Here is a 25,516-nt window from a genome sequence, read left to right as displayed (position 1 = left end):
ATGAAACCACAATACAGTTCAAGTGGCCTATGTCTAATGGCTTAATTTTCTCTGCCAAGGTCGTCATGATTTCGGTCACGTTGGTTTGTCTGTTTGTCAGCTGCATATCTCAAAAACTTAAACCAACGGATTTGGACGAAACTTTGTGGAGTTGCTGTACCAAAGGAACAAGTGATTCAATTCTGGTGGTGATCCCATTTCAAGTAGCCTATGTCTTATTTCTATGCTTAATTTGTGTGTTTCATAGGATGGATATGCTCCTATTTCTTCAGTCATGTTCAAGTGCACTATCTTTTTACTTTTAGGGTGACCACAAAAGCTAAAACTGTCCGTCAGATAGTCGCAGAATGCCCCATTTTAGCTTAATGTTTTTTAAAAAGTTTTCGCACCGCAGAAGGGGGGGAAATAAAGTTATCGTTAAAGGGGCAGAAAATGGTCAAAAAAGGTACTGCAACTATGCTGGTCATTGAAACTCGGCTACCTATTGCCAAATTTGATATTTACATGAAAGTTTACTAGGTAATAAACAAAACATTTCTAGTATGGTCCAAGTAGAGTCATTTTTGCAGCTAAAAATTGCTATTTTTGGAAATGCAAAATGGCGGACCATGGAGAAGATCCCCCTTTTCATCTAAGAAGTGCAATTTTTCCAGATATAATGAATACTTAGAATTTGATGCTGGTGGTAAGTATTCATGAAAAAGGTAACATTAGTGAATGGGGAGCATGAATTATGGAAATAAACAACTAAAAATCTCACACAGTGTCCCTTTAAAATCCAAAAATATCGAGATGATTTAGTATTTGTAAACTGGGGCTAGACGGGCTGGAAGGCTCGGTTTCAGCCTTCAAGGAACAACAACACATACACACGGTCACATTCTCTTTGATGACCATCTACTACACCAGTGCTCGAGCTGCCCCAGTCGAGTCACAAGCATGTCCACATTTGCTCTTTTTGCAGAAATACAAGCTAGCTGAGTTATAAAAATAATTATTATTCAGTATGTATTATTAAATAAAATACATACAGAATTATTTTATTTGAATATATTTCAGTGAAAGTCCAAAAGGTTTCTGACTTGCGTTGTAACACACAGTTGAGGATGATATTATTAGCCCTCCTCCTGATATTAGACATCTCTCTTGATTAACCATTGAGACTGACCATTACTAATAAATCTATGTTTGACATTTGAGTCGTTATGTTGCCTAGTCACCGCATTCGAATGGACAGTGAATCCGTGCTCGTGTGCTGACTTCTGATCAGCTGGACGTGCATCGCAGATTGTAGATAGAAATCCGCGGTGTGTGTGATCGCACCCTTATGCCGTGTACAGACCAAGAGCGAACAGAGCGAATGAAGCGACGGAAGTCATTATTTCTCTATGGAGGGCACGCGACCTGTGCTACCAAAGCGAATTCGCCAGGAGCGAAGCTTGTTGTGCGACCGGAGCAAATTTTGAAGATGAAACTAAATCTAATCGCAGGCAAATTCGCTCTGACGCTGTTCGGCGAAAACCAATAGCAACGTTCATATCTCCGAATGTGCCAGGCTTTCAAGCCAGAGCCGTTATGTCATTAGCTGAATCAAACATGTCAATGCTGCGTCTGGAGCGAATACAACAAATTCAACGCGAAACTTCTTCTACTACCCACGCTACCAGGCAGCGTAGTTCGCTCTTGGTCTGGACACGGCATTACACACAGTGGTGGGGGCATCAAGTTTTCAGTCTGTTATTCAGCCTCAGACACAGGGAGCTGGGTCTTCCACCAACATTGTAACCCAAAGCATACATTTAAATTAGTTCAGAGGTTCTTCAAGGACACTAAAACCATGATACTGGAATGACCCGCTCATAGTCCAGTCCTCTATCCCACTGAGAGTCTGTGGCAAATGTCTATGCTCAGCATCCATGCTATTTGAACCAGCTAGAACACTTTGCAGTGTTGAAATGGAACACAATCCCTGGTATCAGAGCCCGTTGTCAGTTTTGGTTCATAAATGGCGCCGTATTGACTAGTAATGATCAGAGGGCTAATAATTTGGGATTTTTTTTTTGTTTAGACTCATTTTAACAATAGAAACATCCACATTCAACTCATTGGACATTATCCCCATCAGTGTATTTCTTTCCAGAATAACAGAAACGGGTCATTTCACGTGAAATCAGACACTTTGGGACCCGATCGACACAGATTTCAATCATACTTGCTGTGCCTGTTTAGTAGCAAGGTAGCACCCCAGAACTGCATTTGTGTGAATCTGACACCAATATTAAGGGAGAAACAGACTAGCAAAGGTTTACATATGAGAGTAGGACACTAAGCATTCAGCCTTGATTATAACAGTCAGTGTAAGTCACAAAAATATGTTTGTGGTGTTATTTGAAAGCTCTTTTCTGGCTCTACAAATTACACAAACAACATGGAACACAACAACCCTCAGAACATGAATTATCATACATTGAAAAATTAAAAATTGAATATCAAAAGAACTTATATTTTAAAATGGCCAGTTCCTTGTCCAAACCCAACCTGCAATGGCATGAACAACACCTGAAATGCTGGTGTCTGGTTCTTTATTCCTTTCAGAGATAATGGGACTCAAAAATGTGGCATCATACAAATCACCTAGTAATAATATGCTAATACCATAGTAATATCACATGACAGCATGTTTATCGGAATATGTGAAGGATGGAGATGGTTCATGAGGATGCAGAAAGTTCAGTTTCACCTCTCCAGTGCTTGGAATACATTCCTCAACACATGCTAGGGCTGGTAAAATAATATTTGAAATTCGAATATTATTAGAATATGGGAAAAGTATGTATATTCGAACGCAAGAATGAATATTCGAATAATTTAAGAAATATATTGCGCAGGGCAGCGCGCGCATTGATTCTCCTAAGTGCTCATGGTGCGTCCCTTACTGGCCTGTGTCTAGCTGCTGCAGTCACATGTCACAACAAGGAAGGAAGGACTGCGAGTTGCTTTGTTGATAGATAGAGAGTAGTTTCGTGCAGATTGTTTTGACATTTGAGTTCTTATTGCTGTTCAAACCGCATTGTAAGAAGTTGTCGTCTCTCGTGAATGACTTACAACGTGGAGCTCTACACCCCCACTCCAAACTATGTACGGAATAAAAGTGAGCGAAGTGGTATGGAAGCTGGCGAGGTGTGAGTTAGCACCATGAAGTCGCAATGCAGCTTTTTTTTGTAGCTACAGATAAGCGACTGGTCTTCACATTTTTTTGCACCGTCCGCCATAAATGCTGGCTTAAGATAAGGCGACAAGAGGCAGTCACGAATTGCTTGAATTGGGCACGAGATGCACGAGACCAAAGCAGGCGGCATCAAGGAGTTTGTCAAAGCAGCAATGGAATCAAGCGAGGTACAGCCCAAATTTTAGTTGGAGAGGTTGGGTGACGCTAGTGTCTGTGTGTGGGTGAGTGAGAGAGAGGGAGCGCGCATCCGCGAAGGTGCAGTTGTGAAAGACTATCTGGGTCCCCCGTACCAACTCCAGGTGATAGAAACACAGCGTTTGGTCAAAACGAAAGTCTATCAATCCTGGTCTGAATGAATACGCCCTAAATTAAGAGTGACATTTAGGCTACTTACGACCAAACAACATTGCTTGTTGCTTCTAACATCTACAGTCGCCAGTTACGGACCAAGATAGTCTTTCACACCGTTCAAAGTGTTGCGCCACTAGGAGGGCACAACCTGGCTAGTGCCATGTGTCTACTTTTCCACTTCGAGTTTTTAAACACTAATTGTATCTATTCGATCTCCAGCATAAAATAAACGGGTAGAACGATTATGCAATAGCCTTTTCCCCATTGTCTAAAGTGTCTATTCCGTGCCCAGTGCTCGTTTTTTGCGTGATTTTTCTCCGCGGGAAAAAATATTAATCAATTAATAATGATATTCGAATATATTCGATATTCTGACCATATTTTAAGACGCATATTCGAATTTAATTTCTGGGGAATGTTACAGCCCTAACACATGCTAGCCACTAGTTGCCATCATATAGAGCTACAACATACCCTTTGATGCTTGAACATTTAGAAAATTCCTTTACTGCACTTATTCTTTCAACCCCGCCTTCTCTGAATGCTAAACGTTGTCTAGCTTCCACTGTGCCCATTGACAATGGGCAGAAGCTGTGTAGTTTTTGAGTTCCTAGAATAGGGACCGACGAGGGTGCAGGGCCCACCGGGAAAATGCCCATTATGCCAGATGGCCAGTCCAGTACTGTCCCTGAAACTACTCTATTCCTACTTCAGTACAACTCATTTCAACCTTTATGTCCCATTATCTCTGAAATGAATAAAGAACCAAACACCCCATTTTCAGGTGTTGTTTATGACCTTACAGGCTATGTTTAGACAAGAAACTGGCCATTTTAAAATATACGTTTTTTTGATATTCAAATTTCAATTTTTCAATGTATCATAATTCATATTCTGAAGGATGTTGTATTCCATACTGTGTGTGTAATTTGTAGAGCCAGAAAAGAGCCTTCGAAAAACACCTCAGACATATTTTTGTGACTTACACTGACTGATATAATCAAGGCTGAATGTATAGTGTTCTACCCTCATATGTCAAACTTTGCTAGTCTGTCTCTCCCTTAATATTGGTGTCAGATTCACACAAATGCAGTTCTGGGGTGCTACCTTGCTACTAAACAGGCACAGCAAGTATGATTGAAATCTGTGTCGGTCGGGTCCCAAAGTGTCTGATTTCACGTGAAATGACCCAAATGGTAAATAATGGTCATTCTCACTCAGAAATCAAGAGAAATGTCTAATTTCAGGAGGGGGGGGGCTAATAATATCGTCCTCAACTGTATGTCACTAGTTCCGATCTCTCACCAGCCTTCCATAATACTACTACTGGTAAGCTATCATCAAAAGTCAAGTTAAATATACTGTTACTGCAACAGTTCAACAAAGACACTTTTGCACACCTCTGTAGTTGGGCAGGTACGTAGGATATTATCCCAGCTAAGTGGGGTTATCATTCAAGTGCACACTGTCCATTCCACCAACAAACTTTAACACGTTTCGGTCATCCAACCTTCTTCAGGTAAAGTACTATATAATACTAAGCTTACTATACTATAACAGAGGCAGTACCTCTGACTATAATCTCTTCATGTCTTACCAGATCTCTACCATTTAATCCTTTTAAGAGTTTTTGTTATTTATTTTTATTTTATAAAGTTGGAAAACATGAAAAAATGCACATGTGAACATTGTTATTTAGAGCCTTTATTTGAATTTATTGTGTCTTACCAGATCTCTTGGTTGCCTCGGCATCTCTGTGGTTCTCTTCATTGTTCTCCTGCCGTCCTTGTGGTCTACAGCAGTCCACCAGCACTACAGATACGCTCCTCAGACTGTACAGAGAACGCAGGGTCTCCTCGCTGTCCTCTTTTACGCTCCTCAGCTGAGGTGCAGAACCAGGGAACTGCTCTGTTTCTTCTTTCACGTTCAGCTGTTCTGGAGAACCAGGGAACTCTCCTCTCTCTTCTTTTATCTCCAGCTGTTCTTGAGAACCAGGGAATTCTTCTCCCTCTTCTTTTATGTTTAGCTGGGATGGAGAGTCAGCTAAGCTGAACTCCTCTGTCTCTTCTTTGACGCTCCTCATCAGCTGGAGTGGAGAGTTGACTTCTGCAGAGGGCATCTTAGTAGTGTTCTACAGACCTTGAAACTGGAGAGAAACATCATGAAAATTACTGGAAAAACTTGTGTTTTTCACATTTGCAACCCCACCTGTGAAAAATGCACAAAATGGTTTTCAGTGTGTGGAATGTGACACATGTGCACTACTCAGTTAAAATTCTGTATCTGACACATTTTGTGTTAACGTTGCACATTAATTATTCTTATTTTTAAATGTGTTTGAAATGTAAAATGTAGCCAATTAATTGGCTTCGAGCTTTTCTCGAAACCAAAGTTGGTTACTACATTACCTACTTTGCAGGGCTGTAGTACTCGAGACCGGACTCGCTTTTTTTATGGACTTGGACTTGTCTTGGACTCGGACACTGGTCTTGCCAAATTAAGCTTTTGGACTCGACCGGGTCTGTCTTTAGAATTTATGATAGCCAATGCTCTAAGCAAAATAGAGTGAAGCTTGAAATCCAACAACATAAAAAAGTTTGTCTTCACATCCATGGCATATACAGTTGAGGACGATATTATTAGCCCCCCTCCTGAAATTAGACATTTCTCTTGATTTCTCAGTAAGAATTACCATTATTCACCGTTTCTGTTATTCCGGAAACAAATACACTGATGGAGATAATGTTCAATGAGTTGAATTTGGATTTTTCTATTGTTACGACGAGTTTAAACAAAAAATGGCAAAAATGACAAGGACAAAATTATTAGCCCCCTGATCATTAATAGTCAATATGGCGCCATTTATGAACCAAAACTGACAACAGGCTCTGATGAGTTGCTACCTAGGTTGGCTCGTGCCCCACTAGGGATTTTGGCCCATTTCTTCACTGCAAAGTTCTAGCTGGTCCAAATCGCATGGATGCTGAGCATAGACATTAACCACAGACTCTCAGTGGGATTGAGGACTGGACTATGAGCGGGTGATTCCAATATCATGGTTTTAGTGTCCTTGAAGAACCTCTGAACTAATCTAAATGTATGCTTTGGGTTACAATGTTGTTGGAAGACCAAGCAATCCCGATTCAGACCCAGACTCCCTGCGTCTGAGGCTAAATAACAGACTAAACTTGATGCCCTTCCACTATGTGTAACTGTGGAAACTGCTTAGCCTCATTAGATCAAAGAAGCATTGGACACCTGCCCAGATGATTGTTATTGACCTGGCCTCACCTGGAGGTTTTTCCCCCCCAAGAAAGACAGTTGTTAGGGCTTGTCATCATATTGGGCTTTGGGGCCATCATCACAGAAGAACCCCTTTACTAAAGGCAGTGCATATCAGAGTGTTATTGAGCGTTGCCTGTGAACATTTGATAGTCAAAAATGAGTTTTGAACGTCTCTGCTTTCATCTGATGATATTCAATTGCACCTGCTTTGATGCATGAATTCTGCTTCTGTCCGGTGAAGAAAGGGATAGGCCTTGAATCGTTATAAGATGGTTTCCACAATTAAACATGGTGGTGGATGCATCATTCTGTGGCAGCCTCAGCCACAGGAAACCTTGTTTGGGTGTACGGCACCATAAAAACTGAAAATTATGATAGAAAGTGGAAAGTGAACTTGCAAAAATATGCTCATAGAGGGAGTTAAGATCTTCACTGGATCTTTCAATAAGATAATAACCCAAAACTTGCATCCAAAATAGTTCAAATGTTCTTGAAGGATACTAAAACCATGGTCATTGAGTGGTTCGGACCTCAATCCTTTAGATAGTATTTGGGTCAAAGACGAAACAGGGTTTTCAGGACTCCAAAAAATAAAACTGTTCCCTGACACCGTTCTTCAACTTTTTTGGGTACATTGGAGTGAAGAGTGATTAAGTTTATTATTTTCTGTTCAGAAAATAGTAAGGAACATGCATTTTACCCCATTTTCACCCATAAAATGTCATTCAGTGTAATACAGTGTTAAACTGTTGATAATGCAAAAAACATATAGATGACGTTAAAAAACTGAAATAAGCTACATACCATAGTAAAGGCCTATATTTAAGGTCTTCATCAAACCTAAAATTTCTAGTAAAAGGCATTTGCAAATAGTTTTTGCAGTGTTTGTAGTCTTTCACCGAGTGCATTTCACCCATTTGGCTTTAAGAAGTTTTTCCATTGAAGAGAAAATCAGTTTAAAATGCACAATTATTCATTTGTTGTATGCCCCTGCATTTGTTGTGCTAAACAAATAAGTTTCGTAAGAATTTGACTTTATTTTCACATAAAAATGTGCATTTCACTGAATGACCACAACTATTACACTGAATGATGCCTTGGCAAAAAAGCCTATATAAACAGCTACTTTTCATTGCTATCATATTGTTACCATCATACTACAGTACTCAACGTCCTGAATGAGTGACAACAGAAATAGATGTTGTCAAATAATTGGTATTTTACTTAATATTGGGGCATTAAAATGTGTTTTGAAGAACTTCCAAGACCACAAGCTTAGAGGTAGGCTACTACTTAGGCCTAAAACAATAAAAAATATTTTTTTGTCTGTTAACCTGCATATTTCGGGGATTGTGACTTAGGGTGTTCTGATAATTCATGTACAACTTCCAAAATCCCAGAATCTACTCAGTAATATGGATGCTACATGGCAATAACAAGGTTATAATGGAAATAACAATAAAAGTCATAATTTCAAGTAGTATCATCATATTATTGTATCTTAGAGTAATATTGCAACTTATATTGCCGTTTTGATTCTTAATATAAGCTTACAACCATGAACCGATTACACTGAATGAAATGGCCCTTACACTGCATGTCACTGAATGACATCTCTTACACTGAAGGACGACCAAATACTTTTCACCTTATTTTTACCTTTTTACAAGCACACAGTCAGTCACCTACATGAGACGATGACTTTGACCCACAATGTTTACTATGTCTATTTAGAAAATATGCTTGTTTGGATGAATATCTGAGTATAAAAGTGTTTTTTGACATTTCACTGAATGACATCTGTTTTTGTGGACGCTGTTACCACAAGATAAAAATACTGAATTTTTGACTATTGAAGAACAAGATTCTCCCTTTGCATCATCACTTAAGGGGTCCCTAGGGTTCCTTTTGATGATGTCACATATTGTGTGTGACTATCACTTTTTATTATGATTTAAAAGCACCATGTTGATCTTATTACACTGAATGATATCTAAGGAATTGAAAATCCGGACAAAAGTCCCCAGATGATTTGAATATCAAAACAAAATGGTAATGAAACGTGCTTTTGATACAATAACAAGAAGACTTCTAGAATTATGCCCAGAGAGTGGAAAAAGAATTTTGTTTGTCATTTTGCATAATTATTCAAGGATGTATTGATGATTTTTAAGTTCGGACCATTACACTGAATGACGTTTTTGCACTTTATGAGATTATTTAACACATACATTCACAATTATTTTTCTTTAAATGTTACTGAAATGAGACACCAGACTATGCTGTTTATCAGCATAACATTCAAAATTCATTAATTTACTATTTTGATAGTTAAATGAGTGCGGAACAAAAAAAGTGCACGTCTCGTCTTTGACCCATTTGAAGAGTGCTGAAAATGAATTCCATCCTCAACATCCATGCAATTTGGACCAGCTTAACTATTTGCAATGAAAAAAATGGGCCAAAATCCCTGGTAGGACATGTGCCAACATAGTTAACACATTGAATACCGGCGGTGCTCACGGAATTATGTCGTAGAATACCAGCGTTCTAAGCCCTTTTTTACGTTTTTTTGTAGACTCACAGCTTATTATGTGATAGGGCCACTGAAATATGTTATGACTCGTTTGAAAGTGGAGACGCTGCCCTCTTAGTAGGTGAAAACTGTGTGTCTCTACGAGCTTTTATTGCCGAGTAAACCCACGCTAAACCGAAGTGGGTATCCATGGAATTCAGCTACAATCGGAGATATTGAGGTTTTTGTGAAGGGTGCGCTTCTTCAGAATGTGACGAGTTTGAAAGGGGATGAGTTGGTTTTAATCACAATTTGGTGCAAGGTTAGCTCTGACACACATCTTCCTGCACGTCAAGACACACCTCCTGCTCTAAACCACTACGACACCGGCAATCAATGCCCTTCGAAATCCACGTTTTTCACACAGACTGAACACAAGCTCTTTGCACACATGCAGAAGGTCGGACATTTGCTAAAATAGTTCCCGATGACTCCCGAAATAATAGCCCAACATTGACAACAAATCCCAATGATATGATGCTTAGATGTAGCCCATCCGATCCATATGTAGCCATCTATGCTAGCTTCTGGCTTTTCACATACAGGAAGACAGTTCAACATAGGAGTGAATAATCAAATAAACTTATCTGGTTGGCGATCAAACTTCTAAATCGGAGCGCATTACTCCAATTACAATTCGGGTGCCATTTTGATCCAAGGAGCTGGTAAAGGTCTAGGTAGCAAGCCCAGAAAGTTCAAGATACTCCTGGCACGATATACAATGGTCTCTGTGTTTACCTATTGCGTGAAGTCAGACACAATACACGCTACCGATCGTAGGCTACTAGGGAAACAACAACATAGCACGATTCACGAATACGGCAGCACACCTCCTGCTCTGTCACACTACGACACCAGCAATCGATGCCCTTTGAAATCCCCGTTTTTCACGTGGACTGATCACAAACTCTTTGCACACATGCAGAGGGTGAGACATTTGCTTAAATAGCTCCCGATGACTCCCGAAATAATAGCCCAACATTGACAACAAATCCAAATGATATGATGCTTAGATGTAGCCTAGCCCATCCGATCCGAATCATATGCGGTGGCAGATGGACACTCCCAACTGAGATCGCTCCCGGACGTGTAGTCCCAGGTGTTTCTATCACTCCCGGACGTGTAGTCCCACCCGGATCGATAGTCTGGCTAGTGGGAGCGAGCCGACAGGGGAGCGTCCTGCGTTGGGAGCGACAATCAGGGAATCATGATATGTAGCCATGCTAGCTTCTGGCTTCTCACATACAGGAAGACACAGAAACTTATCTTTTTGGCGATCAAACGTCCAAATCGGAGCGCATTACTGCAATCACATATCGGGTGCCATTTGGATCCAAGGATCTGGTAAAAGTCTAGCAAGTCCAGAAAGTTCAAGATACTCCAGGCACTATACAATGGTGTTTATTGCGTGAAGTCAGAGACAACACATGCTACAGTGACCTTACTAGGGAAATCAATGCAGGCAGCGCGATAGGCGACATGGGTTGGCATCCAGACATCTTGGTAAGTTAAATTAAAATATCCAAATCATAACACTCAAACATCATAACAATCAAACAACTTTGGACTGCAAATGTTGTCATTTATGTCCATCACAGAGCTACCAAAATCACATATATTGTCCATTGAAGGGTGTAGATTCAAAATATGATATTTAAATGCAAAAACGCATCTTTACGTTTTGGTATACAACGCATGGGCGTGAAAAACGCATTATTACGTCGTCGGTACTCAATGTGTTAACAACTAATCAAAGTGCCTGGTGTCATTTTTTGTTCATAAATGGCACTGTATTGACTATTAATGATAAGGGGGCTAATAATTTTGTCCTTGCCATTTTTACACTTTTTTGTTTAAACTCATTGTGAAAATGGAAAAGTCCAAATTTAACTTATTGGATACTATCTCCATGGTGTATTCGTTTCCAGAATAACATTCATTTATTAATAATGATCATTCTCAATGATCAATGAAGAGATATGTCTAATTTCAGAAGGGGGGCTAATAATATCGTCCTCAACTGTAGGTTACCTTCAAACATTCTCATAATTGACAGTCATCCTTTTCATCGTTTAACACTGACCGACATGTGACTCGGACTTGACTTGGACTCGAATGTTGTTGGACTCGGTCTTGTCTCGGACTCGAAACTCTTGACTCGGACTCGTCTCGGACTTGACTATTCTGGTCTTGGACTTGTCTTGGACTCTACAAAGGTGGTCTTGACTAAAGCCCGTTGTCACAGTGGGTTTACATACAGTGTTGAATCTCGCCCTCAAACCCGTGCCTGCAGTTCACCTAGGGAGCGCTGTCGAGACAGCAGAGGTCATAAGGCTGGCGCTAATAACTGACAATTGTGCTCGCTGTCTGCTGAAACTTGACAATATTACTGTAAGTTCAGTGAAACCAATGTGGATTTCAATGAAATGTACAATAACATGGGAGTTATGTCCTTCTGATTTCCTACAGCTTTGGCATTTATGACTCAGGCTCCGCTAGCATCTTGCTAACAAAATTGCTTTACGGCCGTGGTGATCACAGCAATGCAGCCGGCCGACCAATCCAAACGCAGTGTGTGAAGCCACTCGTGACGTCATATTGACAATAAAGACGTATTTTACAAAGATCTAGCAAGTTTAAACATTCAAACTAACTGCTGTTTGAATGGATAATCTATCCTGCCTTTTGGAAAAATAAAATGAAACGATGATACCAATTCTCTCCCAAAGCAATGGCAGCATCGTGGTTGAGCTCCATGGGACCACATTCATTTCAACAGCCTCTGCGCTCCTTGGCGCTCCTCTGCGCTGTCTGGATGGCGCCACTTAGTGGACAGTACCACCCGGAAAAAGTAGCGAGATTGCTCTCTCGTACTACCCATAAACACTCTCTGCCGTTGTTTTCGATGCATTTTCCCATTGGCAACTACCGAAGTTGCTAACAGGCTAACAACTTCTCTTTTGAGAAATGCACCCCAGGAATGTGGCTTGAATGACAAATTGTGTTACACTGTTAATTTGACACAACACAACAGGAATCAACGATGTATTGTCCCACCCTGAGCACACAAATATATTTGTGCAACCTTGCTTCCTCCACTTGTGCTTGTGGCCTAATACCAGGAAGTAACACATCATGATGACATCACTGACAACAGCATTATATTTCAATATCTCGCAAAAGCTCAATTGTAAAGTCATTTTCTCATTTGCAATTGGGATGGTGAATGAAAAACAGCTGAGAATCTTTGTTGTTTTCTCAACGGAGGAGGGGCCAGGAGGCAGGGCGAGGCCACAAGCACAAATGGAGGATGCAAGGTCGCATATTGTACTGCACAGAATGAAATGTGTTGGTCCTGAGCTAACAGTTTGTGTCATTGTTTACCCATTACTTCTTAGTGTGATATTACTGAGGAAATAAATGCCTTCATTATTTCTTCTGCTTCATTGAGAAGCATCACATGACACATACTGTGTTTATGGTGCATATCTATTGTCTCAACTTTTAAGCATTTTACATTTTCACTAGTTCTTACAGCGTAAGTGTATCAATGATCATACTAATGTGTAAGAACAGAACTTTGCAGTTTCTTATTTTCAGAATTACAGTGCAAAATGATAATATTCTTCATTTTACACAACACATACTTCTGTTCTGTGCACTTCACTGCGCACCTTGTAAACATGAAATGTGGATGATGATAGTCAACATATGAGACTGGAGACGTGCCAAACTGTGCCTATGAGAAATCCCAAGGTAATTCAACTTTCTTCCAAACAGCAGAGAAAAAGCAGATTCTTGTGTGAGCCCTTCCACGTGTTTACTTAGGATGTAACGAAAGTCTTTCTGCATCGTCTCCACGGAAAGAACAAAAAAGACTTCACGAGCCTAGTTGCGCTCGGAAAGACTGAAGCTTATGGGCAACACCGTAAAGTCCATAATAGCAGCGACTTCCGCAGATGACATGTATGACCCCTTCTATAGAATGTAGCGGTCAGATTCACTACCAGCACCAGCACAAGCTCTTGTTGAAAACTGAATGCAACACTGGATGGACATACATCTTCCGACATCGCAATGCAGACACTTCGTAACAATACCACAACAAAATTAAAACAAGCCACAATCAAAGATAAAGGAGTTCCAGGAGTACCTGGTTTCAGTAGAGATTCTACTTTAATAAAGCAGTATTGCTTTCCATGTTTAGACTGTAGACCTGACCTTACTTCGGCCTCTCCTCGTACACATATTTAGCCTACCAACGACATTACCGTCTCACTTTCTGATGGCCAAATATTTCGCTGAAGAGAAGATGAACGGCATTCCAATGTTTCTGTACACCAGAGAAAGTAAAGCTGCCGTAGCAGTGGGCTACACAAGCACACCTACAACAAACCTTGAATGAAATAACGAACTTACCTGCACCTTTTCGGTGTCTCCAAAGCAGTCGAACAAATATGGGTGTAAAAGAAAACGATGTTCCTTCGAATACGCTTTCTGTAACAGAAACCACGGTGGTAGTAGGCCTACACGTGTTTGTCGGTCTGTGCTGTGTTTGTTTTCACTTCCTTGAACGAGAGGAAGGAAGTGACGACGAGAGACCAACTGTTGGTCAACTTCAATGTCAAAATAAACCTCTACTTCAAAGTAAAACATATTACTACTAGGCCTACCATATGATAATAATAATAATAATAATAATAATAATAATAAGAAGAAGAAGAAGAAGAAGAAGAAGAAGAAGAAGAAGAAGAAGAAGAAGAAGAAGAAGAAGAAGAAGAAGAAGAAGAAGAAGTATGGTTAAAAAGAGCCACTCCCATCATGTTCAGTACCGTAAAAGTCATCTGCTTATTGTAAAGCAATGGCAATATATACAGTAGACATCCACCGCAACACAAATTAGGCTGCATGTTATGATGTTCAGCAATTGAAGTTGAAGCACCATACTCCATGCTGGTATGATGCAGCTATAAAGTAGAAAAGGTGCAGGCTTATTTTAAAGCAATTGTAATGTTCATGATTCACTGTGCCATCTTCATTATTAATTCACACCACAAGGGGGAGCCCTACTTACTGTTTGGGGGTAAGTGTAACGGAGGCTAACTAGCACAGAGTTGGCGTAGAACGTTGGTAAACCTCCCTCCGATAGCTTCATACAGTCTCGTGCCGTTGGGCCGAGAGACTAGTCTCTTGGCCCAGCGGTATCGTACTGTGTCTCCCATTGCCGAACCGTTGTAGTTTACGAGGTCGCACGTTCGATCCCCGAGGGGGGTGAACAGGTGCAAGATGACCTCCGTCACAGTGGTGCCGTATGACCCGGGATGGGAGTGAGGTTTAAGGGGGAGAGTGTAACGGAGGCTAACTAGCACAGAGTTGGCGTAGAACGTTGGTAAACCTCCCTCCGATAGCTTCATACAGTCTCGTGCCGTTGGGCCGAGAGACTAGTCTCTTGGCCCAGCGGTATCGTACTGTGTCTCCCATTGCCGAACCGTTGTAGTTGACGAGGTCGCACGTTCGATCCCCGAGGGGGGTGAACAGGTGCAAGATGACCTCCGTCACATAAGCACAGTGGGTTTACATACAGTGTTGAATCTCGCCCTCAAACCCGTGCCTGCAGTTCACCTAGGGAGCGCTGTCGAGACAGCAGAGGTCATAAGGCTGGCGCTAATAACTGACAATTGTGCTCGCTGTCTGCTGAAACTTGACAATATTACTGTAAGTTCTGTGAAACCAATGTGGATTTCAATGAAATGTACAATAACATGGGAGTTATGTCCTTCTGATTTCCTACAGCTTTGGCATTTATGAATCAGGCTCCGCTAGCATCTTGCTAACAAAATTGCTTTACGGCCGTCGTGATCACAGCAATGCAGCCGGCCGACCAATCCAAACGCAGTGTGTGAAGCCACTCGTGACGTCATATTGACAATAAAGACGTATTTTACAAAGATCCAGCAAGTTTAAACATTCAAACTAACTGCTGTTTGAAAGGATAATCTATCCTGCCTTTTGGAAAAATAAAATGAAACTATGATACCAATTCTCTCCCAAAGCAATGGCAGCATCGTGGTTGAGCTCCATGGGACCACATTCATTTCAACAGCCTCTGCGCTACTTGGCGCTCCTCTGCGCTGTCTGGATGGCGCCACTTAGTGGACAGTACCACCCGGAAAAAGTAGCGAGATTGCTCTCTCGTACTACCCATAAACACTCTCTGGGGTAAGTTAGAAAGGTGGGAGGCGGAGGGCGAATAGAGGAAGAAGACAGAAGGAGTAGAATCCTGTAATAGGGAGAGGATTCCAATATGCAACCTTGCGTCCTGGACTTGTGCTTGTGGCCTCGTCCCGCCTGCTGGCCCCTCGTCCGTGGAGAAAACAATAAAGTTTCCCCGCTGTCAGCCTAGCCAAAACTATTTTTGGGGGACTATTCTTCTATCACCATCTAGTTTGCAAATGAGAAAATGACTTAACAATTGAGTTTTTGCGAGAAGTTGAAATATAATGCTGTTGTCAGTGACGTCATTGTGACATATTACTTCGTGGTACGAGGCTACAAGCACAAGTGGAGGATGCAAGGTCGCATATTGGGATTTGACACAGGGATTTGACAATTAAGTAAAGAAAGAATTGTTCACCGTATTTCTTGTCTTGGTCGTTTATTCAACAAAAGAAATCACAACAATAAAACCCTGTGATGCCTGACATCATGTCTGTATCCTGCTGTGCATGCTGTTATGATGCTTCTAATGCAATAAGGCATAGCATAGAAAAGGCTCAGGCTTGGAAAACAATCACAATATAAACCTCTTTATGACATGAACTGTAGCCTACCATGACTGTATCCTGCTGTGCTGTTATATTGTTATTCTAATGCTGTTATGATGCCCATACATTAACGCATAGCCTACAAAACGCTCTTTTTTAAGGTCAATAGCAATATAAACCTCTACCACCAGAGACAATACAGAAAGAGGAGAACGTGAAAAAAACACCAATGTTGCTTAAAATACTGTTGTTTGTTCTTGTAAGTACATTTATTGTTCAATGTCTTCATTTATTCTTTAAAATATATTTGTTGTTAAAACTAGAGATGCACCGGATCCAAGATCCAGTTCCGGAACTGGCAGGATAATAGGGTTTTTCACAGGGTCCGGCAGGCTCTAAGCAGTTGATCCGGTATACGGTAGGATCCTAAAAATCAGGATCTGGTGCATCTCTAGTTTTTACATAGCCTAGGCTTTTCAGTCAGTCTTTCACAACCCCAATGGAGTGAAAGTCCTTTGGAAGCGGCCGTTGCAGGCACTTTGTCAGTAAGCCAATGAGTCCAAAAAATAGTTTGAGCCAACGTAATAAAAAGGGCCCACATGCGAGTAGCCTATGTGTTTCAACCCTTTCGTAGGATCCGGTATCCGATTCTGGATCAGCCAGGATCTTAAGCAGTGGATCCGGTATCCGGCAGGATCCTAAAAATCAGGATCCGCTGCATCTCTAGTTAAAACATACCTTTGTTCTTTCAAATACTTTTGTTTATTGTTTAAAATACATTTGTTTGTCTGCCACTACCTAGGCCTAAATGCCACAGTACTGGGCTGTGCAGTTCCACCACTACTTCCCATTACTCTTGTAGTTGGCTGTGCATAGCTCTGTTCCATTACTGTTGTAGTTGGCTGTGCATAGCTCTGTTCCATTACTGTTGCAGTTGGCTGTGCATAGCTCTGTTCCATTACTGTGTATATCTGTATTGCTGCTACGTTTGAATATGCCCCCCCCACACACAGTACATACACACTCTTGGAATAATTGACAGTAACCTTCACCACCAGCCCACCTCAAATTTGGCCCACAGAGTCATTTCATTCGGCCCGCCAGATCATTTCAAATGTGTATTACAGTTGGTCCACATACAACATTAATGTATAACGTAGGGCTGGGCAATTCACCCTAAAAATAAAATTTAGATTTTTTTTCACAAAAAAACTCCATTCACGATTCGATTCAATAACACCCCCCTGCCTCTTTAGCACTGTCCAACGGGTTTTTTTATGTAATGTTTCCGGTCGAGTTGGTTTGTCTGTCTGTCTCTCTGTCTGTTTGTTTGTTTGTCTGTCTGTTTGTCTGTCAGCAGGAACATTCCAGATTCTAACTCCACAAAAAGAAGGCAAAGAGACAGGGTGTAAGATAGTCAAATGTTCTATCAAGCAGTTCCTTGGCGGAGGTCTGCACTCTCGGAGTGCTTCTAGTTGTTTCAACTTTCTTCCTGTATGCCACCTTGGCCTCCTTCAGTCTGCTTTTGAGTTCTCACTGTACACTCCTCAGCTCTGTCAAGTTGCCCTCCTTAAAAGCGTCTTTTTCTTATTGAGGAGTTGCTTGACATCTCTGGTTAACCAGGGTTTGATGTTGGGGCTAACAGCGAACAGTCTTGATTGGTGCAATGATTTACTCTCTCAAGTGTGACAACAAGTGTTTCCTAAGGAGAGAAGACCATGAGAAACTCTTGTCACACTGACTGCAAGCATACGGCCTCTCTCCAGTGTGAATGCGACGATGTCTCTTGAGGTTAGCAAACAGTGAGAAGCTCTTTCCACAGTCGGTGCATGAAAATGGTTTCTCCCCAGTGTGAACACGCTGGTGGATTTGGAGCTTTGTTTTTGTCTGAAAGCTCTTGGCACACTGACTGCAAGTGTATGGCCTCTCTCCAGTGTGAATGCGGCGATGTGAGTGGAGGTTAAAAGACTGTGAGAAACTCTTTCCACAGTCGGTGCATGAAAATGGTTTCTCCCCAGTGTGAATACGCTGGTGGATTTGAAGGTTTGATTTTGTCTTAAAGCTCTTGTGACAATGACTGCAAGCATAAGGCCTCTCTCCAGTGTGAGTGTGACGATGTTTGTGGAGGTTAGAAGATTCTGAGAAACTCTTTCCACATTCGGTGCATGAAAATGGTTTCTCCCCTGTGTGAATGCGCTGGTGGATTTGGAGGCTTTGTTTTGTCGTAAAGCTCTGGTCACACTGACTGCAAGCATTCAGTTTCTCTCCAGTGTGAATGCGACGATGTGCATAGAGGGAAGAAGACCGCAGGAAACTCTTTCCACACTCTGTGCAGAAAAATGGTTTCTCCCCTGTGTGAACACGCTGGTGGATTTGGAGCCTGTCTTTTCTCTTAAAGCTCTGGTCACACTGACTGCAAGCGTGCGGCTTCTCTCCAGTGTGAATGCGACGATGTGTGCAGAGGTTAGCAAACTGTGAGAAACTCTTTCCACAGTCGGTGCATGAAAATGGTTTCTCCCCTGTGTGAACACGCTGGTGGATTTGGAGCTCATCTTTTCTCTTAAAGCTCTTGTCACACTGACTGCAGACGTACGGCCTCTCTGTAGTCAGGGCAGCAGAATGTGTTTTTCCACGAAACTCCTCTCCACTGGAACCGCAGTGTAACTGATGCCCTGTGAGGAGTAGAATGGACATTAATGGACATGAATATTAATATGATATCAACAACAAGACAGTCACAATAGTGTAAAGATTTACCCCTCCCACTTTCTGTTCTTTTACTGAGCCGTGGCCTAGTGGTTAGAGAGTTGGTCTTTCAATCTAGGGGTTGCCGGGTCAAATCCCCCTGACCTTTCCCTACATCTCCATCCATTATTATTATTATTATTATTATTATTATTATTATTATTATTATTTATTTATTTTACCCTATAACTGGTATCAAGGTGTAATTACAATTATGACTATAATTATGATTTGAATTATGATTTAACAAACGGGACCCCCAGTATTAGGGCCATGCTCATGTATTTGTCATGCTCATATATTTGCTTTTTTAAGTCCCCTGGTACATTAGGCCAATGATGAATCTATTCCTTTTGCCCAATATGAAACCACAATACATTTCAAGTAGCCTATGTCTAATGGCTTAATTCCCTCTGCCAAGGAGGTCATGTTTTCGGTCACGTTGGTTTGTCTGTTTCTCTGTCTGTCTGTCTGTTTGTCAGCAGCATAACTCAAAAACTTAATCAACGGATTTGGACGAAACTTTGTGGAGTTGTTGATAATGACCAAAGGAACAAGTGATTCAATTCTGGTGGTGATCCCATTTCAAGTAGCCTTGTGTCTAATTTCTATGCTTAATTTGTGTGTTTCATAGGATGGATATGCTCCTATTTCTTTTGTCATGTTCAAGTGCACCATCTTTTTACTTTTAGGGTGACCACAAAAGTTAAAACCACAACTGCTCTCTTAAAATTTACCAATGATGTAATGTCAGCTGCAGACAGCAACATGCCCTCAGGTGCTATATTTATTGACCTCTCTAAGGCATTTGACTTAGTTGACCATTACCTTTTATTAGATAAGTTACATGCTATTGGCCTGTCCCGTACAGCTTTACTATTTTTCAATTCATTTCTTCATAACAGAACTCAAAGCGTCTTCTTTCAGGGTAGGGAATCTAAATTTAAATTAATTGATAAGGGCGTTCCTCAAGGTTCATCGTTGGGCCCTCTGTTGTTTTCTATTTTCATCAATGATTTGCCACAAATGTGCTCTGATAGTCAAATTCACTTATATGCTGACGATACTGTATTGTACTATTCCTCTGCTAATATTTCTCATATTCAACATACTCTCCAATCTGACTTCAACAAAGTGCAACAGTGGTTTCTCTCAAATAAGCTTCTCCTGAATAAGGAAAAATCATATAGCATGCTGTTTTGTACTCGAACCAGCTCTCTGCCATCTACTAACTGGTCAGTTACTCTTCTTGATGGAACACTACTAGATAGAGTGGAGGAGTTTAAATACCTGGGTGTCTGGCTGGACTCTCAGCTCTCCTTTAGACATCATATTAACACAATTTCCAAGAAAATAACTGGTTGTTTAAAATCTCTTTATCGTTCAGTAGACTGCTTTTCACAGGAGGTCCGTAAAAGAATTGTAACTCAGTTAATTTTCCCAATTCTTGACTATGCAGATGTTGTATATGGTAATACTCCTGAAACTCATCTTCATCCTCTCAATGTACTGTACAACAGTCTTTGTAGATTTGTACTTAGATGTCCGTATAGGACACATCACTGCACAACAGTGGCGTCTTTTGGTTATAAAAAGTTGGGAGGACAGGTGGTGAAGAGGTGGGCGGTGAAGAAGTGGGCGGTGGTGAGAGAGAGAGAGAGATCTGGAGGTTATATTGGTATTTCGGTGCTTGGTGCTGAGGCACTGTTTAAGGGGTTGCATTGTTTGTAATAAATTGAAGTAGTCCTGGGCATAGCAGTTGTTTTTGCACTGAAGTAAATGAGGCATATATGATTTTGAAGATGATATTCTTACATTTGAATAGGTTGTGTGGAATTTAATGTATTTTAAAAGGCCTAAACATTGTGAATTTATTTGAAAAAGTAATCAAGTCTCCTGGATGTCTGAGTGGCAAATGTATCAATGACATGCTCATAACACTGGGGGTCTTGTTGGAGACATTTCAGCATCTTCCTTTCAATAGAAATGGTTGCCAAACTCCTCAGTCTCTCCTGCCCCATTGAGTTTCTTGTGAAACTTTTAATACGTTTCAGGCAAGAGAAGCTCCTCTCGACTCCTGTTGAGGTGGCACCAATAGTTGCGATCAGAGACATTAGACTGTACACCTCAGCCATCGCCTCATCTAGCCCGTTGGACTTCATGAAGCTTATGGCTTCGCACAGTTTTTTGGAGGAGTGGAGCTCATCGTCACTGTAGTAGTGCTGCACCTGTGCTTTTAATTTAGGCTCATCAAAGAAATGGCCGTATGTCTCGAAAAGGTTTGCTAATGCCTTGGTGGGGAATGCTGCCTTAAATGAGTCGAATTTTTCAAAGTCTAAGAGCTCCATGAAATGCAGACGATCGAGCTGCTGGAAGCGCTGGGTGAGCTGCGCTCTGATGCTGTCGTGCACTGCTTCGTACAGAGATCTGTAAAATAAAACTCGGTATGACTCTGCTCACCCTGCCTTCTCCTTCTCCTGTGGCCAAATTCAGGGTCTTCTGTCACACTGGCAGCTTTGCTGTAGGTTTCTTCGAAAGCCCTGTCTGACCTCAACTCAGCAAGCAACTGCATTTAGTGCTCTATGCGCCCGTTTGCAGAAGGCAACATCCATTGCTTTTTGCTGCAGTATATTAAACAGAATGTCGGTCTGCGCGCGAACAGCTGTTCAAACGTAAAAAGTAAAAACATGAACTCAAAGTCTTCTAATTTCCCCTTGAGTCCATCCGCCAACCGAGTTGTTTCATCATCTATCGAAGGATGTTCAAGGACGCGAGTGAATGTATTCAGAAGTTTTTCATGGTTTTGTGCGACGGTATTGACTACCCTGGATGAGAAATTCCAGCGCGTCGGAGCGGTCTTTGGCATCCGAGCGCAATCTAATTCCTCAAGCAGTGCCACCCTCTTACTTGATTTCGAAAAAAAAGATGTGAAACCCACCCAGATGTGCAAAAAACACTCGCGCTTTGGGGATAGACTTGACACCCTGACTGAGGACCAGATTCAGGCGGTGAGCGTAACAGTGAACAAAGGTAGCCGCAGGGGCTACCTCTCTCACTTTTGCTTGCAGACCATTGAGGGCTGAGGCCATCACCGCAGCACCATCGTAGGTTTGTGCAACCAGTTTTTCAGCGAATTTGTAAGGCGTCATTTCGGACTGCACAAACTCAAACAATGACCGCGCATCTCGCCCACTAGACACGTCGAAAAACCCCAGAAAGCGTTCCTGAATTACGCCTTGGGTGTCCACAAATCTCGCCATAATAGAAAGTTGGGAATGACAGCTGATGTCTGTTATTTCATCAATCTGCCAGGAGAAGAACGGGGCCGTGTTCAACTCTTTAGTAATTTCGTTGTTGATGGACTTGCCTATTGCGCATATCAAGTCGTTCTGGATGGTAGGTGACATGCCAGTAAAACCATCAGAAGACTGCTGCTGCTCTGCCAGCAAGTTGTCATATCAGGCTATCAACCCAGCCAGCTCCCTGTAGTTCCCCTTGTTGTCCGAATTTGGCCCTTCATCCTGCCCTCTAAATGCCAGCTCCTGCATGCCCAAATACGCCGTAGCATCAATGAGACGCCGTAGTGTGTCTCTGTTTCTCCTGACTTTCACATTGTGCTGTGCAGTTTGCAGCCGGACACCCTCGTCCACTAGCTGGTCAACCGGCACGCTACCTAGCAATTTCAGGCGAATAGCAGCACCGATGTGTTCTTTGGTTTGATCATGACGCTTGGTGGCCCTGTCTAAATTTTTCACATCATTAAACCCTTCCACACTCCATGTTTGGGAACAAGCAAGGCCAGCAATACAATCGCTTAGTCACCACACTACCAGTAAGCCACGGGTATATACCACGAGGTGTTGGTGTTAAACACGGTTAGCTTACCATTGGGTTTTTGAATCTCAAGTTTTTGAACTGGTCTACCCTCTTTTTTGATTTTCACCTTCTCGTTGTACGCCAGTGTATGAAATGGTGTTTTCAACATCCTGAAAACAACGTCAATTACTTCCATTGTTTCGTTTATTGATTTCAACAATAATCAAAAGCACTATCCTTATTAAACAAGTCGATGTCCGTTCAGAGAATGAATGAAAGGTGCATGACACTGACGTTTTGTCTCCCGATCAGCCCACCCTCTTAATTCTGATTGGGAACATCGACGAATGCAGCATTGCTGATTGGCCGCTTGATGACAGGCTAGCATTTCGAGCTGACCCGCCCAAAGGGAGGACCGTCCTCCCTCTCCTCCATTCACTTCAATGTTAAAATGAGAAGCCCCCGCTACGGCCAGGTTTTGAGCATTTATAATGGGAGTCAATGAGGAGGTTAGGGAGGACGGTCCTCGGCGGACCGTTTAGCGATTTAGAAGTGCTAAAATAGATTTTTACCGCAAACAACCTATTAAATACCTATGAAATACTAACAATTATATAATAAATACGTTATACGTTGACATATTTTTTGGGGAGGATGTTCCTCCCTTTCCTCAATGGGGGAGACGCCATTGCTGTACAATGTATGAAGCCTTGAACTGGCCTGCACCCAAGAATAGAAGAAAGCTCCACTGGTCAATTCTCATTTTTAAATGTATACACACACAGTCCCCTCCTTACCTGAAAGAGCTACTAACCCCCCTAAGCTCTGACTATAGCCTACGTAACATTGACCATCTGTTCTTAGTGACACCCAGAATTAGAAAGGAAATCGGTCGCCGAGCATTTAAATTCAAAGCTCCATCAGTTTGGAATAGCCTTCCCTCTTCATTTAGGTCCATCACTTCCCTTTATATTTTTAGATCATCTTTAATCACTTACTTTGAAACATCCTGCTCTTGTTTCTGAAAGGCCTTAGTTGCTGGGTCGGGTTTTTGTTTGTTTGTTTCTGGCTACGGTCTGTTTTGTTTTTGTGTTTTTTGGGTTTTCTGTTGTCTTGTTTTGCCCTCTTCCTTCTCATTCTTTTTCATTTTTCTTTTCATTCATATGATTTCTTTAACAACTAATGGCATCTTGTAAACCATACTATTGTAGCATGTTGGGTGGTGGGGTAGTTTGGAGAGCAACGCCAGTGAGTGAATGAGTGAGTGTGTGTGTCTATGTCTACTGTTTTGTTTTGTTTTTTGTTTTTGTACTGTACTGTCAGTAGGACCCCCTCGAAAATGAGATGGCACATCTCAAGGGGCCATCCTTGTAACAAATAAATAAATAAAAAATAAATAAAAATGTCCGTCAGATAGTCGCAGAATGCCCCATTTTAGCTTAATGTTTTTAAAAAAGTTTTCGCACCGCAGAAGGGGGGGGAAATAAACTCATCGTTAACGGTACACTGTGCAGAAAATGGTCAAAAAAGGTACTGCAACTATGCTGGTCATTGAAACTGGGCTGCCAATTGCCAAATTTGATATTTACATGAACGTTTACTAGGTAATAAACAAAATATTTCTAGTATGGTCCAAGTAGAGTCATTTTTGCAGCTAAAAATTGCTATTTTGGGTCATTTCACGTGAAATCAGACACTTTGGGACCCGACCGACCCGGATTTCAATCATACTTGGTGTGCCTTTTCAGTAGCAAGGTAGCACCCCAGAACTGCATTGGTTTGAATCTGACACTAATATTAAGGGAGAAACAGACTAGGAAAGGTTCACATGTGAAGGTAGGACACTATACATTCAGCCTTGAATATATCAGTCAGTGTTAGTCACAAAAAGATGCCTGTGGTGTTGTTTGAAAGCTCTTTTCTGGCTCTACATATTACACAATCACCTTGGAATACAACTACTCTCAGAATGTGAATTATGATAAATTGAAAAATTAAAAATTGAATATCTTAAAAACCTATATTTTAAAATGGCCAGTTCCTTGTCCAAACGTAGCCGGCAATGTCATGTTATTCATTTCAGAGAGAATTTGACTCACAAATATGGCGTCATACAGACCACTTACTAATAATATGGTAATACCATAGTAGCATCACATGACAAAACAAAAACAAAACAAAAATGGTCAGTGTCCATGGTCCCAGGTTTCAGAAACTAAGGCAGATGTCCATTTATACACACCAAATGATGATATGTGAATGTTTGAACATTCCTTCTCTGTGTACCTGTGCCATCTTCCCTTTACCGTACTTTAAAGAGATAATCAATGGCTACACTCTCATTTTGTACTCTACCAGTGCATTTGAAGCAGCAGCTGTGTCTTTTGTAGATAATGTATAAGTACGTCCCGTTGCAGTTACAGGTTCCACTACCAGAAGCACATCCTGATGATCCATGACAAGTCTATCTGGTCTGAAGGGAAAAGTGAAGGATGGAGATGGCCCATGAGGATGCAGGAAGTTCAGTTTCACCTCTCCAGTGCTCGGCATACATTCCTCAGCACATGCTAGCCACCAGTTGCCATCATATACAGCTACAACATACCCTTTGATGCTTGAAAATGTAACACATTCCTTTACTGAGCTCACTCTTTCAACTCTGCCTTCTCTGAATGCTCAAAATGGCCTAACTTCCACTGTGTCCATTGACAATGGGCAGAAGCTGTGTAGTTTTTGAGTACCTGGAATAGT

General features: G+C 41.5%; 2 protein-coding genes across 4 annotated transcripts in view; both read right to left on the bottom strand.

The window, feature by feature from the left end:
- The window catches only part of LOC134464179 (zinc finger protein 664-like), a 268,197-nt gene that overhangs the window by 31,049 nt on the left and 211,632 nt on the right, over nucleotides 1-25,516 (bottom strand). For 2 of the 3 annotated variants that reach the window (XM_063217641.1, XM_063217639.1), the window contains exon 2: nucleotides 5,309-5,726. In XM_063217641.1, coding sequence (XP_063073711.1) covers nucleotides 5,309-5,699 — 391 coding nt within the window. In that variant the 5' untranslated portion in view covers nucleotides 5,700-5,726. Of the gene's footprint in view, nucleotides 1-5,308; nucleotides 5,727-13,859; nucleotides 13,982-25,516 lie in introns of those variants that run through there. The other variant, XM_063217640.1, reaches the window with a different exon arrangement.
- On the bottom strand, nucleotides 17,310-22,356 carry LOC134464348 (gastrula zinc finger protein XlCGF57.1-like). Its single transcript, XM_063217811.1, has 3 exons — nucleotides 22,020-22,356; nucleotides 20,997-21,359; nucleotides 17,310-18,876 (listed from the first exon to the last, which is right to left on the bottom strand). Exons 1-3 carry the CDS (start codon nucleotides 22,354-22,356, stop codon nucleotides 17,876-17,878), a joined length of 1,701 nt encoding a protein of 566 aa, XP_063073881.1. The 3' UTR covers nucleotides 17,310-17,875.

This window comes from Engraulis encrasicolus, chromosome 15, assembly GCF_034702125.1.
Source record: "Engraulis encrasicolus isolate BLACKSEA-1 chromosome 15, IST_EnEncr_1.0, whole genome shotgun sequence".
Taxonomy (NCBI): Eukaryota; Metazoa; Chordata; class Actinopteri; order Clupeiformes; family Engraulidae; genus Engraulis; species Engraulis encrasicolus.
This window is presented reverse-complemented; position numbering and strand designations above follow the sequence as displayed.

Coding starts and splice junctions, on each gene's coding strand:
- LOC134464348 (XM_063217811.1), bottom strand. CDS start 22,356: ATGTCACCTACCATCCAGAACGACTTGATATGCGCAATAGGCAAGTCC. Junction 21,360..22,019: donor GATGGCCTCAGCCCTCAATG/GTCTGCAAGCAA, acceptor TGTACGAAGCAG/TGCACGACAGCATCAGAGCG. Junction 18,877..20,996: donor GAGCTTCTCTTGCCTGAAAC/GTATTAAAAGTT, acceptor TACTCCTCACAG/GGCATCAGTTACACTGCGGT.